Consider the following 13509-nt stretch of genomic DNA (forward strand, 5'->3'; position numbering starts at 1 on the left):
ATAAAATAAGAAGTTTTACTTACAATTTTCTAATGAGAAGGATAAATATTCATTGTCCTAGGATCGAATTTAGCCAACATTTCAGAGTGTGTAGCTCTATAAGACTGAAAAGATGCACTTTTTTACTTTGCTACCAGTTAAAGTATCTGATTAAAACAGAAAATAATCATTCTCTCATGTTTCTTTCTTATTTTATTCTTGTTTTATTCTTGATTATAAAAAGATGAACTACAACGTTATGTTTTTGAAATTTATTTGGCTCACATACATAATGAATAGCAGAAAATTAAACAGAAAGAGTTCAATTATATATTCATGCAGAGACAGTCATAGGAATGGTGTAGTATTTGTACTAAAAATTAAGCTTGCCCAATCCTTATTTAGAGTTTGATCCATAAGTTAACAGTTAAGAACAATTACATTAAAAATTGCAGTCCAACCTTTTAATATTTTTATTGTCCAAATATATGCACCTACTTCTGATGATTACCCAGATGAAGATGTAGAACACTTCTATGAAGACATTCAAAATGCACTTAACACCAATTCAGATGATATAACTATCATAATGGGAGATCTAAATGCTAAAGTAGACTCAGAAAAGATCTCTCCCTGCATGGAAAACCAAGGCCTGGGACAAAGAAATCGAAGAGGAGAAAGATTAATACAGTTCTGTGAAGAAAATGATCATATAATAATACTTTGTTTAGCCAACCTTCTAGAAAACTTTAAACATGGAAAAGCCCTGGAGACAGCTATAGGAACCAGATCAGCTATATAATGATTAAAAAAAAAAATTTTGGAATAGCATCGTACGAGCCATAACATACCTGAAGGCTGATGTTGGATCAGACCACAACCCTGTGGTCATTAAAGCAGCAATAAAATTAAAGAAAACAATGTGTAGAGAAAACCTCTACACATGGAAAAATATGATCTTGGCTCCCTTTAAAATTAGGAAATACAACATAATTTTTTAAAGGAACTAGCACAATCCATTGCTGTTAGCGTTCCTGATTCCACAAAGTATCCTTAACCTAAAGATGAAATTGATGATAGATGGCAGATGTTTAAAGAGGGCATAAAAAAGGCAGTAAAACAAACAATTCTCAAATTTGAGAAGAAAATGAATAAACCCTGGGTAAAAATGATGGAGAGAAGAAAGAAACACGAAAATCGTGTTTACAAGAAGATCAGGAAAGAATGCAGGATTGCAAAAGAACTATGGGTTAACAAGAAATGCAAGCAATTTGAGCTTTCTTTTGAACAAAAAACACAAAACCAGAGAACTTCATGAAAAAGTTAGGGAGCTAACTAGCAAATCTGGGAAAAGGATTGGCTCTCATTGCATTGAAGATGCTGGTGGAAACCCTAATGGAGAATGTCAAAATAAGGGAGGGATGGATAGAGTATTCAAAGGAACTTTACAATCATGATAGAATAGATAAGCCATTGCAAGAAAATTTGGAGGGGCTACTATTCTTACCTGAGAAGTAATAAATGCCATTAAGAAATTGAAACCAGGAAAACTCCAGGAATGGATGGAATTATGGCAGAATGCCTAAAGGCTTTAAACGATTAGGCAATAAGATCACTTACTAACATATGTAAGAAAATATACAAGACCGGATGGACAAATGCCTAAAGATCTTAAGCATGCGACATTCCTACCAATACCTAAAAGATCTAAGACAATCAGATGTCTAGAGTATAGAATAATCAGTTCAGATAGCAAACGTTATGCTGTATATCATCCTAGAAAGAAATAAACATGAAATAGAATTGGAAATTAATGAAACACAAACTGGTTTTCAGGAAAATAAAGAGACTAGGGAAGTACTCTTCAATGTTAGAACTATTTTAAAAAGATAATATGGAGAAGCAGTAAGAAGTCTATATGTTTATTGTATAGACCTGTGCACTGGCCTTATACCCCTAGGTGCTTTGGCTGTAATTTCAATAACTAAACAAAACTTTCTTCTTGGGTTTTCTGTTCATTCCCACTACTAATCTAATGTACTAGGCATTCATACTCATGTGTAGGATTATGATAAAAAAATAATAAATAATGACTATTATGGCTTTTATATAAACGTTTTGATTGGACAGAACCTTGTATAAATGATTATTATTATTTTGAAGAAAGAAGCTTCATATTGAGCAGTTTTGTTATATTCAATAAGCCTTGATAAACTCAGTTGGTAAAATCAGGTTTGACATTTGTAAACTCTGCTCTGGTCTGACTACAAGAAAACCTTGCTTAATGCAAATTCAATATGCACGATAATCAGTTAGTGTGATTGAGTGAAATACCATTTCCTGCTTTAAGCAAGTGATTAATCTGTTGCTGTGATTTTTTTTACTTTATGTGAAATTTTTTGTCTCAGTCTGCAACAAGTGGCAGCACTTGTCAATGTAATGGCAGTGCTGTGGGTGGTGGCCGGTGACACTCGACAGTTGACTCAAAGCTATCATCATAAGCACACGTGCAAACTCTGTTCTCTTGCTCAATCACTTTTCCTTCATTTTGCTTTCATTTAGATACTTATAAGAATTTATTATATTCAAACCATGACATGGAAAAGAGAAAGACTGATAAAGAAAGTGGCATTAATAAAAAGAAGAAAAGTAATTACATTAAAGGAAAAGCATGAATTTAGTTCGGGCTATATTAAATAAGAGCAAAGAATACAAAGAACAATAAAAAGTTGCTACTGCTGCAAATACAAGAGATATTCAGGGAAAAAGCTCTCAATATTTTTACATCATCAAAAGAGACCTAATTTCAAGAAGAATGTGAAAGCTTTACTGCGAGTTTAGGATGGTTTGACCATTTTAAAAATCAAGCTGGACTGCGTAATGTAAGAATAACTGGGGAATCTGCTAGTGCTGATAAAGATTCTGTGGCCAAGTTTTCTGAAGAATTGCAAATGATAATTCAGGAATGATTATGACGATCATCAAATATTCAACGTCGACAAAACTGGTCTCTTTTGGAAGCTTATGCTAACAAAAACTTTCCTAGCTGAAGCATATCAACCAGGATACAAAGTATCTAAAGATCATCTTATGTGTTTAGTAGGAGGCAATGCAGAAGGCGATTTTGAACTCAAGCCTATGTTAGTTTATCGTGCTGATTTCTTCAATAATGTTAGATCTTGGATTTTCCGCACGATAAACTAAAAAGAACTTGGAGTTAATAAACTGGATAATAAAGATGTGAGAAACTTGCTCAATTCCCATTCAGAACAGTTAAGCGAGAATGATCTCCTTCAACTAGAAGAATAGCATGCATATGAAGAAGAAGATAAGAGGTGCGAACAAGAAGAGAATGTTACAACTAAGAAACTAACTGCAAAAGAACTTGAGCTAGTTTTCAATCACATTGAGTATGCTAAGGAAATTTTGTTCGATGCTGATCCTGATATGGAACGAAGCTTTTAAGTCCTCCGAAATCTTGATAAATCAATCGCAGCTATAGCAAATTGCATGACAAGATGAAAAAGTCAAGCACTATTCAAACATCTTTACTTAATTTTTTTATAAAAATGTAGCTCAATCAAATGTTTAGACATTAAATAAAAATTTAAATAATTGATTTTTATTAACTTTGATGATTTTATCCTCAAATAAATTTATTTATTGCATTCGCTTAACATGCATTAATTGATGGATTGATTAATTGCATTAAGCAAGGTTTTCCTGTAGTATAATATCCTACACAGTAGGCCCATGTAGTATGAAGTAATAGTCTTGCCTTATCTCCAGCTGATAGCACACATATCAGCTGCATAACTTTTTATAACAGAAATATGGTTCCCTTTTATTTAGTGCAATACCAAGGCAACAATCTGCAAAGATCAAATAATGTCTTATGTTATTCTGTAATGCTATTGATTTCAGAAACTTCAGTTTCTTAGAAAGCATTAGCCTTGCCTTAGATATGGGGATATTTATGAATATACATAATTCAGTGTAAATTCATCAGAAAATGTATGAGAGATTCTTGTTTCCATTAACGTATTATAATTTTGGATTTTCTTTCTCCTTAGTGCTGTTGCAGAAGAAGTTGCTAGTGCAATTCTTACTGCCTTAATACCAATGGGATCACAGATATTATCACCTGCTTCTGAAGGTATTGGCTTTTCTGAATTAATGGTTGTAATGGCAATCCTTGCTGGAGCTGGTTCTGGAAGTGGACATATGAATCTTTTTAGAGCTGCTGTTGGTTGGTTAGAACTTTGGTAGGTAATGAAGTAGTAATAAGAGTCAAGAATGATTATTTAATTAAAACATTTAACTACAATTACAGTTTCTGTCAGATGCTTAAGAATTATAAACCGATGGAAAATACCGATTAGTATTTTTATACATTATGTTCTCTTATTTGGTCTTGGTTACCTTTGAAACAGTAGATAGAGGACTTAATTTATCCTCTAGATTCTAATTACCCAGCAATTTTAAATAAATTTAGGTATATTATTTATATTAGTAATCTTTACTTCCAAATTCATTGTCCTGAGTTAGTTAGCTCTTCTATGTATGGTATGTGAGATTTTAGTTCAAAGTTATTTACAGTGGAAGGCTTTTGGAAATAGATTAGAATAGATTTGAAATCATTCATCTAATTCTTGTCTGTCTCACACTTGTTTTTATTCAACAAATGCATTATAATGCAAAAATGGCATTAGCTTTGCATTACTGTTAATTTGCTTTTTCTTGCACTTTTTCTTATATAGTTGTTCCTTTGTTGTGCAGAATTCAGCATATATCTAACATAATCTGTTATACCCTCAAAGTAAGAATACTTTTTTTTTTTCCCTCCATAGATGCAGGAGTATTTTGTACCCAGTAGGCTTAATTATTATATTCGCTGTTTTATTTCTGTTTAGTCTGCTTGGATGATTTAATGTAGAGCTGCATAAATGAACAGGTATCGTAATGTATGACTATTCTGACTTGATACTGATGAGTACAACAGTGATCTCAGTAATTAAATTAAGTTAAAGAAAGAGGTAGAAGAGTAAGATTTGGTTGTAAGTAGCTAAGGTCTCCGATACCCTGTGCATTCTCCAGCCAATTAGCTGCCCATTTTGTAGTATAAAACCCTGCATTTCCAGTAGAAACCCCATGAGAAACCCTCCAGTAGAAATCCCATTTCAGCTCTACATGAGAGACCAACTCATCTTCAGTAGAAAAATCCTTATAAAGATACCTCACATCCCAGACAGGATTGCAAATCTCTACAACTGAAGAAAAATATTGTTGTTCCTGTGACCATGGTATTGGAAGCATTATAAGGAGGGGATGGGTGGAAAAATTGTTGGAGATAGGACAACTCAGTAAATGTGATTCACACTTGTTTATTGACCTTAGTCTGAAGACAAATATATGAAAAGCATGGTTTATTTTTATTAGACTTTTTCATCTGTTTTCCTTAGCATCTCATTCTACCTTCTTACTTTGCTAACAAAAAGGGTTAAATATTTTTAACTCTTTTCAGTAATAATAGCCTAACCAACAAAACAGTAGTCTTTATTCACTTAACTCTTGCTATATTGTTGTGTGTTACTTGTGTCAGATGGTTGCTAATCATTTCCCATGCTCCATCAAACTCTTGTAATAATAATAATAATTCCACATATATACCTTCTTAATAACATACTTCCCCTTCGTGACCCTCTCCCCAACCAATAACCTCATGATCCTTCTTACTAGTCAGTGGCAATGTTGTTGTATCACAACCACATCCTGCGAGGATGTTACCAAATCCAGTGCTCTAAAACCTTTTGCTTCCATGACATGCTGCTTAAGATAGTCATCTCTCAGAAAACAAATTTGCTGACCTTGTTCTCATATATTGTCTCCTCTTTCCAGTCCACATTCCAATAATTAAGATCTCACATTAGGACCACCTTCCTCTTACATACCCAACTAGTGTGCTAACACTTCACAATAAGTGCTTTCTACATTCCCTGGTATATAAACATTTTATTAGATATACTGTAGGATATCTGCTATCTAGCGATATCTGATTATCTTACGTTAATTTTTTTTAGTGATGGCCGAATTTGATAAAATAATTAAATAAAAAGGAAAGGATAACTTTTTTTTTTCTTTTCTTTTTTTTTTTTAAAAAAAGGATGTTTTATTTAGTTCATGACTTAAAGCACAAGTTTAAGCCCAAATCGAATGTCATCAAAGACAGGAATGGAGCACTACTAACAGAAGAACTGGAAATCAATGTTTCCAGTTCTTCCCAAATATATGTTTCCCAAATTTTTGGAAGTTTTATGCAACTGTATTTATTTAAATTCAGTTAATTTCTGAGTGCTGCCACAGATTCTAGAAACAGTCTTTCTTTTTTGATGGTGGAGCATGTTTTTTTTTTTTTTCTCTTCAGATCCTGTGGTTTGTATCCAAAACAAGACCAAGGCCAGATTGATCATAGTTGTGATTGCAGATGTATGATTTGTGTTCTTCTACGTGGATGGTTGCTGAACTACCTGTCTGTCTGAAGTAAGCCAGCTTGCAGGAACAGGATGCTTTATATACTCCAGGCACTGAGAGAGGAGGGAGCTGATCTTTGGTAGAACCGATAAGGGTAGCAAGTTTGCAGTGGAGCTGAAACGCTGTGTGGAAGTTGTACTTTCTTAAGGACCCGGCTTATTTTTCTGATGTGCCACAGATGTAGGGTATGGTGGTGGCATTTCGGAAATCCTTCTGAAGAGATGGCCAGGGAATGGGGGAAGAACTGATTATTTTTTTAATTCTGTAATCGCTGTAGCCATTGGAAAAGAGGGTGTGTATGTGGTTGAGTTCGGCTGAAAGGGAGGTTCCACTAGAACATATATTGTGGGCTCTATTGGTTAGAGTTTTAATAATGCCATATTTGTTGAGAGGGGTGGTGGAGAGAGAGTTTGTGAATGTATCTGCCTGTGTGTTTACATTTTCTATATACAGTGAAGGAAAGGTTACCATTGGGAAGGCATGTTACTAAGGTGTCTAGGAAGGGTAAACTATTATTTTCCTTTTCCATCATAAACTGGATTCTTCGATGTAGGCTATTGAGGTGACTGAGAAAAGAGTCTAATGTGTCTGGGCCATGAGACCAAATAGAGAACACATCATCTACATATCTTAGCCAAGAAAGATTTAAATGGTTGTCCAAAGAAGCTATTCAAATAGCAGAGGAAAGAAGAAAAACAAAACTTTAAAGAAAGGGTTAGACAACTGAGTGCAGATTTCCAGAGATAGGCTAGGAAAGATAAGGAAAAACATCTAAACAAAAGGTGCAAGGAAATTGAAGAAAGCAATATTATGGTTAGAACAAGAGATCTGTTTAGAAAAATAAATGTTCTTACAGGGAAGTTTATCCCTAGATTAGGAGTTGTAAAAAGTCATCTGAGAAAATGTCTGATGGAAGAAGATGCAGTGAAAAAAAAAGATGGAAAGAGTATGTAGAGTATTTGTTCAAGTAAGATAATAATATTGAAGGAAAATTTGTTGAGGAACCCATGATAATGAGAAGTGAAGATGATATCAGCAATGGAACAACTACCAAAAGGAAAAGCTCCTGGAGCATATGTCAGTGAGATTAAGAGCAGCTGGGGATGAAGTAGTGAATATATTGACTGAGATTTGTCAACAGGTTTTGAAGAAAATATACTGGCCTAGACATGAGAAAACATCAGTATTCATCCCAATTCCAAAAAATAAAATAAAATTCCAGAGATTGCAAGAATTATAGAACCATCGCTTATTTTCACATGCAAGTAAAGTTACATCCAGCTCCAGCATAGCTTTAGGCTGGAGCTCTATGTGAATAGAAAAATTCCACAAGAACAGGCAGGCATTAGGAGAGGTAGAGGAACTAGAGACCAAATAGCAAACATAATATGATTATGGAAAGAACAAGAGAATTTCAAGGAAGTATTCATCTGTTTTATTACTAAATAACTTAAGGAATTCACAACATATACTGGAATATAAATTAAAATATGTTAATATATACTTCCTATATTTCGGCAATGTCACATTGCCATCTTCATGGGAACATAAGATTAAGATGTGTATGCAGGCACTAACAGCAAATGAGGTAGAAGCGAGGAAACTACTGTTTTTCCTAAAGTCCTGATGGTGCCCACTAGCTGGCTATGTTAGGTATTCTTGGCAACTGGGCTGAAGTTCTCAAGATGTACGTCTCCCAAATTTGGGGCAGTCTCATGCATCCAAATTTGTTGCGGTTTGGCATGTTTCTTAGGGCCGAGGCTGATTCTATGAATAGTCTTTCAAATTTATACTTGCTGCGGTGTATTACTGTGGCTTTCTTCCATCGTATTCTGTGGCGTGTATCCAGAGCATTATTTGCAAGCCCAGACAGAGTGGCTGTATTGGTGAAATACAGTGCCCGAAACTTGTGTTCCGAAATTCTGATATTCGCTGTCCTGCCTGTTTGGCCAAAGTAGGACAGCTTACAGCTGCAAGGTCCCTTGCAGTTGTAAGCTGTCCTAGATCCCAGGTAGATCTAGGACACCAGGTAGATCTGGGGGAAGTGGTTGGTCTTTAGTGGAGCAGATAAGGGATGCCAATTTTCTATATGGTCTGCAACAAGAGGTCAGATCATATTTATTCAGGATTTTGGTCATTTTTTCCGAGGTGCCCCGGATGTAGGGAATGGTGATGGATTTAGAGTAATCTTTTTGTGAAAGGGGGGGGTTGTTGGTTTACTGGTTTTAGTATTTTTTGGGGGTTGTAGCCATTGGTTGAGAAAGTGTTAAGGATGTGATTTAGTTCAGTGGTTAGGGCATTGTCATTTGAACAGATTAGTTTAGCCCTGTTGTATAGTGTCTTAATAACTCCATATTGTTGGGAGGGGGAATTCTCAATTGTTTGAAAAGTAAGGAGATGGCATAGAAAAATAATATTCTATGTCATCTCCTTACTTTTCTGGTCATTTCTTCTTACAACTTGTAGAAATATGGATGATAATAGCAGCAGACTGCTGCCATCTTGAATTTCTAATCCTAACTGGTATTAATGCCAATTTATCTTTCTAGATTTAATAAAATTAAGTTACTTTTTTTTTTATATTATATAAATTTATCCCATCCAATTTGACAAATACTTAATTTACAAATTACAAATTTAGAAAAATACCCAGTTGGTAAATTATTTTTTGTTTAACATGGCTGTTCTGGTGATGATTTATGAAAGATTACCTCTGGATCTTTTAATGATCCAGAAGTAATATAGATATAATCAAATTATTTGTCACTCTTAAGAATGAAATCACATGCCATTCTATGTAGCTTTGTAGTATCATCGATGAAGTTAGAATAGCAAAAGAAACACCATCAAGTGTTGATTTATTTACTAACTGGTCTAGCAGGTTCCCAAATTAGTCTGTCTTTTGTTGCTAGTAAGAAGTTCCCCACCTCTTAAGGAAAATAATTTTTTGACCATGAAACTGAAGGGAATTTTCCATAGAACATGTAATGTTTTGGCATTAATACCAGTTAGGATTAGAAATTCAAGATGGTAGCAGTCTGCTGCTATTATCATCCATATTTCTACAAGTTGTCAGAAGAAATGAACAGATGATGAAGAGTAGAGACCAACTATTTGCCAATTTCCCAAAAATTTGTTTCTAAAAGAGTTCTGATTACTCTTCTTTTTTCTGCTATGACAAGAAATTTTTTTGTATCAGTAATGCTGATGAATATACCATGGGTGAATTGCATGGGGGGGGGGTGTTAGATAATCCTAAAAACTTGTTCTAGCTGCTGAATATGGAACCTTTTCAAGCCTTCAGGCTTTTGGTAAGCATCATACATATTATGATCCAAAAATGTCCAGATGTTTCTCATCTCAACTCTCACTTTAAATGTGAAAGCCATTAATATGGAGTTGGTCCATCTATTCTTGCTATAACAGCCTTCAGTCTTCTGGGAAAGCTTTCAACTAGATTTTGGTATGTAGCTGTGATAGCTCCCTTCCATTAGTGAGAGTAGTTCACAATCAATATTCCAATTCATCCCACAGCCATTAGGGTTGAGATGAGAGCTCTGTGCAGGAGTCAAGTTCTTCAAACCCCATCTCATCAAGCCATTTATGCATAGGCCTTGTTTAGAGGATGGGGACATTGTGTTGAATGGGTTGTTTAGAATGTCATTATAAGCAGCAGAATGATTCCCCCCATCACCGGAACAGGGGAGGGAGTGACCCAGCCCAAACCATGGAATCCACCAAAAAAATCTCCTGCTTCTGTTCAGCCATGGAACCCCATGTTCTTCAGCTCCCAACAAACACTTGTGCTGACATTGTTTGTAGAAGCATTTTGGAACTCAATAGTAAGAGTGTCCACCGAGAACAGGTGAATTTTTTTTGCCATGCACTTCAGCACCTAGCAGTTCCACTCTGTGATTTTTGTGACCTGCCAGGTTATGATTATGCTGTTTTGCTGCTAGGCATTTTCACTTCATGATATCATCACTTGCAGTTGATTGGATCAGCTGCAACAGCACAGAAATTTCCTGAACTGAATTGTTGCAAAGATGGCGCACTATGATAATCCCATTTTACTGTTAATGTTTGTCTATGAAGATTGTATGGCCATGTGCCTTTCATACCTAGGAACCTATGGTTGTGATGTATATAAAGTGAATAGCGATCACCAATATGGATTCTGCCATTCTCATTCTACAGTTAATCTCACCTACCTTTGGACGCAAGCCAGGGAAGGATTAAAGATTTGGAGAAACTCGTTATCATTCTCAATATTTCTAAGGCATTTGATCATGTCTGGCTCCTGAACAAACTGCCATCTTATGGTTGCCCATCTACACTCTGTGATTAGATTGGCAGCTTCTTCTGATCAGATTTCCCCCATCAATACTGAAGTGCCTTATGGTTCTGTGCTCTCACCCACGCTCTTCCTCCATTATATCAATAACCTCGTTTCTTTGACTACAAAACGTATTCACAGCTGCACCAATGATAGTACTCTTCATTCTTCTTCATCATTCAATAAACTCTGCTGCACCCTAATGTTAGATGCCTCAAAATCTTCCATAACCAGTGACTTGAACACTGACCTCCTCAACATCCTGAAATGGGGGGTTGAAGACAACTTAGTAAATTTCAATGCCAAAAAAAGCTCACGGGTGCATTATTACCTGCAAGAAAAAACCTTCCTCATCCTCTCTCATTTTTGATAATGTTCCAGTTTCCTTTCAAGATCAACTTTCTCTTCTTGGGTTGACTATCACATCCAGTTTATACTGGCACAAACATATTACTCACATAGCCTCCTTAGCCTCTAAAAAGCTTGGTGTGCTTTCCGTTTTAAACATTACTTATCTTCTGCTCAACTTCTAACACTCTATAAGTCCCAGATCCATCTAAATTTGGGGTGGAGCACTCAAGATCTCTAAAAATTCTTGATATTCCGAAGAGGGCAGTCTGCTTAATAGACCCTTCCCTCACAGGCTCACTTTATCATAGGCACTCTGTTTCAGTGCTTTGTCTTTTCTATAGGTACTGTAATTGGTATTGCTCCGCTGAATTGGTTGCTACCATTCCTCTACTTTTTTCTAACCATAGAAGAACTAGAACAGCCATTGGCCAACACACATTCGCTGTCCAGCTTCATACACACTGAACTAACTTCTTATCCACTTCCTTCATTCCATCCACCTGTAATTCTTTGGAACAATCTCCCCCATAGTGTTTTTCTTTAAGAAACATCAGCAGAAAAGCTATATTTTCTCCTTAATCACTTTTTCACACATGGCACTGTAGTGTTATAGGTCTTATGATCTTTCATGTGCGAGATTAACATAAAAAACAATGTGTGTGTGTGTGTGTGTGTGTGTGTGGCCATATCCTCTACTATGAAGGGGTGTTTGGATATATTTGATCAGGCAGTGTATCTAACACCAATGGAAATCATCTGCTATCAAAAACATTCACAAACATCCATACCACAATAGGATTTATTGCTTTGAGAGGACAGATGCTATTTACTAAGCAGACCAAACCAAGATATATATATATAGAAATATAGATATATAGATAGATATATGTATATCTTCTAAGCTGACAATTAACTTATGATAATATAGAAAATACATGGAATCAAGGTAAAAAAATTGTTACAAGTACTTCAAAAAACATACTTGGTACAACATCAGGCCAAATCATAAATGGATAACCCCTGAAATTCTAAATATTTTAGAAGAAAAAAGAGCAGCAAAGCATATATTAAATATAAAAAAATACAGAAGAAAATAAACAACATTATAAGAATTTTAAAAACAAAATTGATAAAATGTGCATATCTGCTAAAAATAATTGGTTGTAGGAAAAAGCAAAACTGTGCGAAGAAACTAGTAAAAGAAATGACAAACTGTATATAAAATTATAAAAGAATTAACTAAGATCTATAAAGATAAACCACTAACAATGAAAGATAAAAACAATCTAGAAACTGGATCAATACAAAATATTAAATCAATTTGGAAGGACTACTATCAAACATTATTTCAAAAAGAATATAAATAGAATGAGGAGAAAAGTATAACAGAAGAGATGATATATGAAAAGGCACCACCCATAACTGCAGCAGAAATTATAAATGCAATAAACCAAATGAAACTTTCGAAAGCTACGGGCAAAGAAATTTGTCTCGTAACAAATAAATCATGTTCCTGAAACACACACACACACACATTGTCTTGCACTGTACTAATTTTGTATGAATTAGAACTGTCAGTTAAAACCTAGTCTGTTACCTTCATATCGCTTACCAATTGTATCCCTGAAGATGCCGAAAGCAAAAATCGGTGAAACGAGGATAATAAATATTACCCACTTGACTAACATTCCTAAAATGTGTTATAGTTTCTTAAGTTAATAAATATGTTTATCTTGGTAGTCTCATTTCTAGTAACCTCAACAGTAAAACACAGGCTAAACCTAGGATGGACCAGCATGAATAAACTAAATAAAATATGGAAAATTAAAAAAATCCCAACAAGTCTAAAAGTAAAATTATATAAAACAATTATCATCCACCATGGCTACTTATGCTTCAGAAGCCTGGAGATTAACTCAACAACCAATCAAGAACTTCAAGCATTTGAAATGAAATGCCTCAGAAAAATTAATAACACCCACTGGATGCAACACAAGACTAACGATCAAGTCAGAATAGATTTAAACTTCCCAAATGACATGATAGCTGCAATCATTAAGCATCAACTGAGATGGTTTGGTCACATCCAGAGAATGGCCCCTTATAGACTTCCATATTTAGCTCTGAATGGATATATAGGAAGAAAAAGACCTAGAGGCAGACCAAGAAGTACTTGGATAAAGTTGCTGAAAGAACATTCCCATCTGCCCAGCTATAGAATCATGACCGAGATGGCTAAAGATCGCAATAAGTGGAGAACCTTTCTTCTTAGTGGACTCAACCCGTTATGAAGCGGATGATGATGATATATA

At 35.0% G+C, this 13509-nt stretch overlaps 1 protein-coding gene across 3 annotated transcripts in view; it reads left to right on the forward strand.

The window, feature by feature from the left end:
• poe (E3 ubiquitin-protein ligase-like protein poe) overlaps positions 1-13509 on the forward strand; it is an 801929-nt gene that overhangs the window by 351905 nt on the left and 436515 nt on the right. For all 3 annotated transcript variants that reach the window (XM_090405892.1, XM_090405894.1, XM_090405895.1), the window contains exon 29: positions 4053-4244. In XM_090405892.1, coding sequence (XP_090262018.1) covers positions 4053-4244 — 192 coding nt within the window. The remainder of the gene's footprint in view (positions 1-4052; positions 4245-13509) is intronic.

This window comes from Typopeltis vanoorti, chromosome 15 (assembly GCF_054136105.1).
Source record: "Typopeltis vanoorti isolate ZY-2024b chromosome 15, IOZ_Tvanoo_1.0, whole genome shotgun sequence".
In the NCBI taxonomy this organism is placed as follows: domain Eukaryota; kingdom Metazoa; phylum Arthropoda; class Arachnida; order Uropygi; family Thelyphonidae; genus Typopeltis; species Typopeltis vanoorti.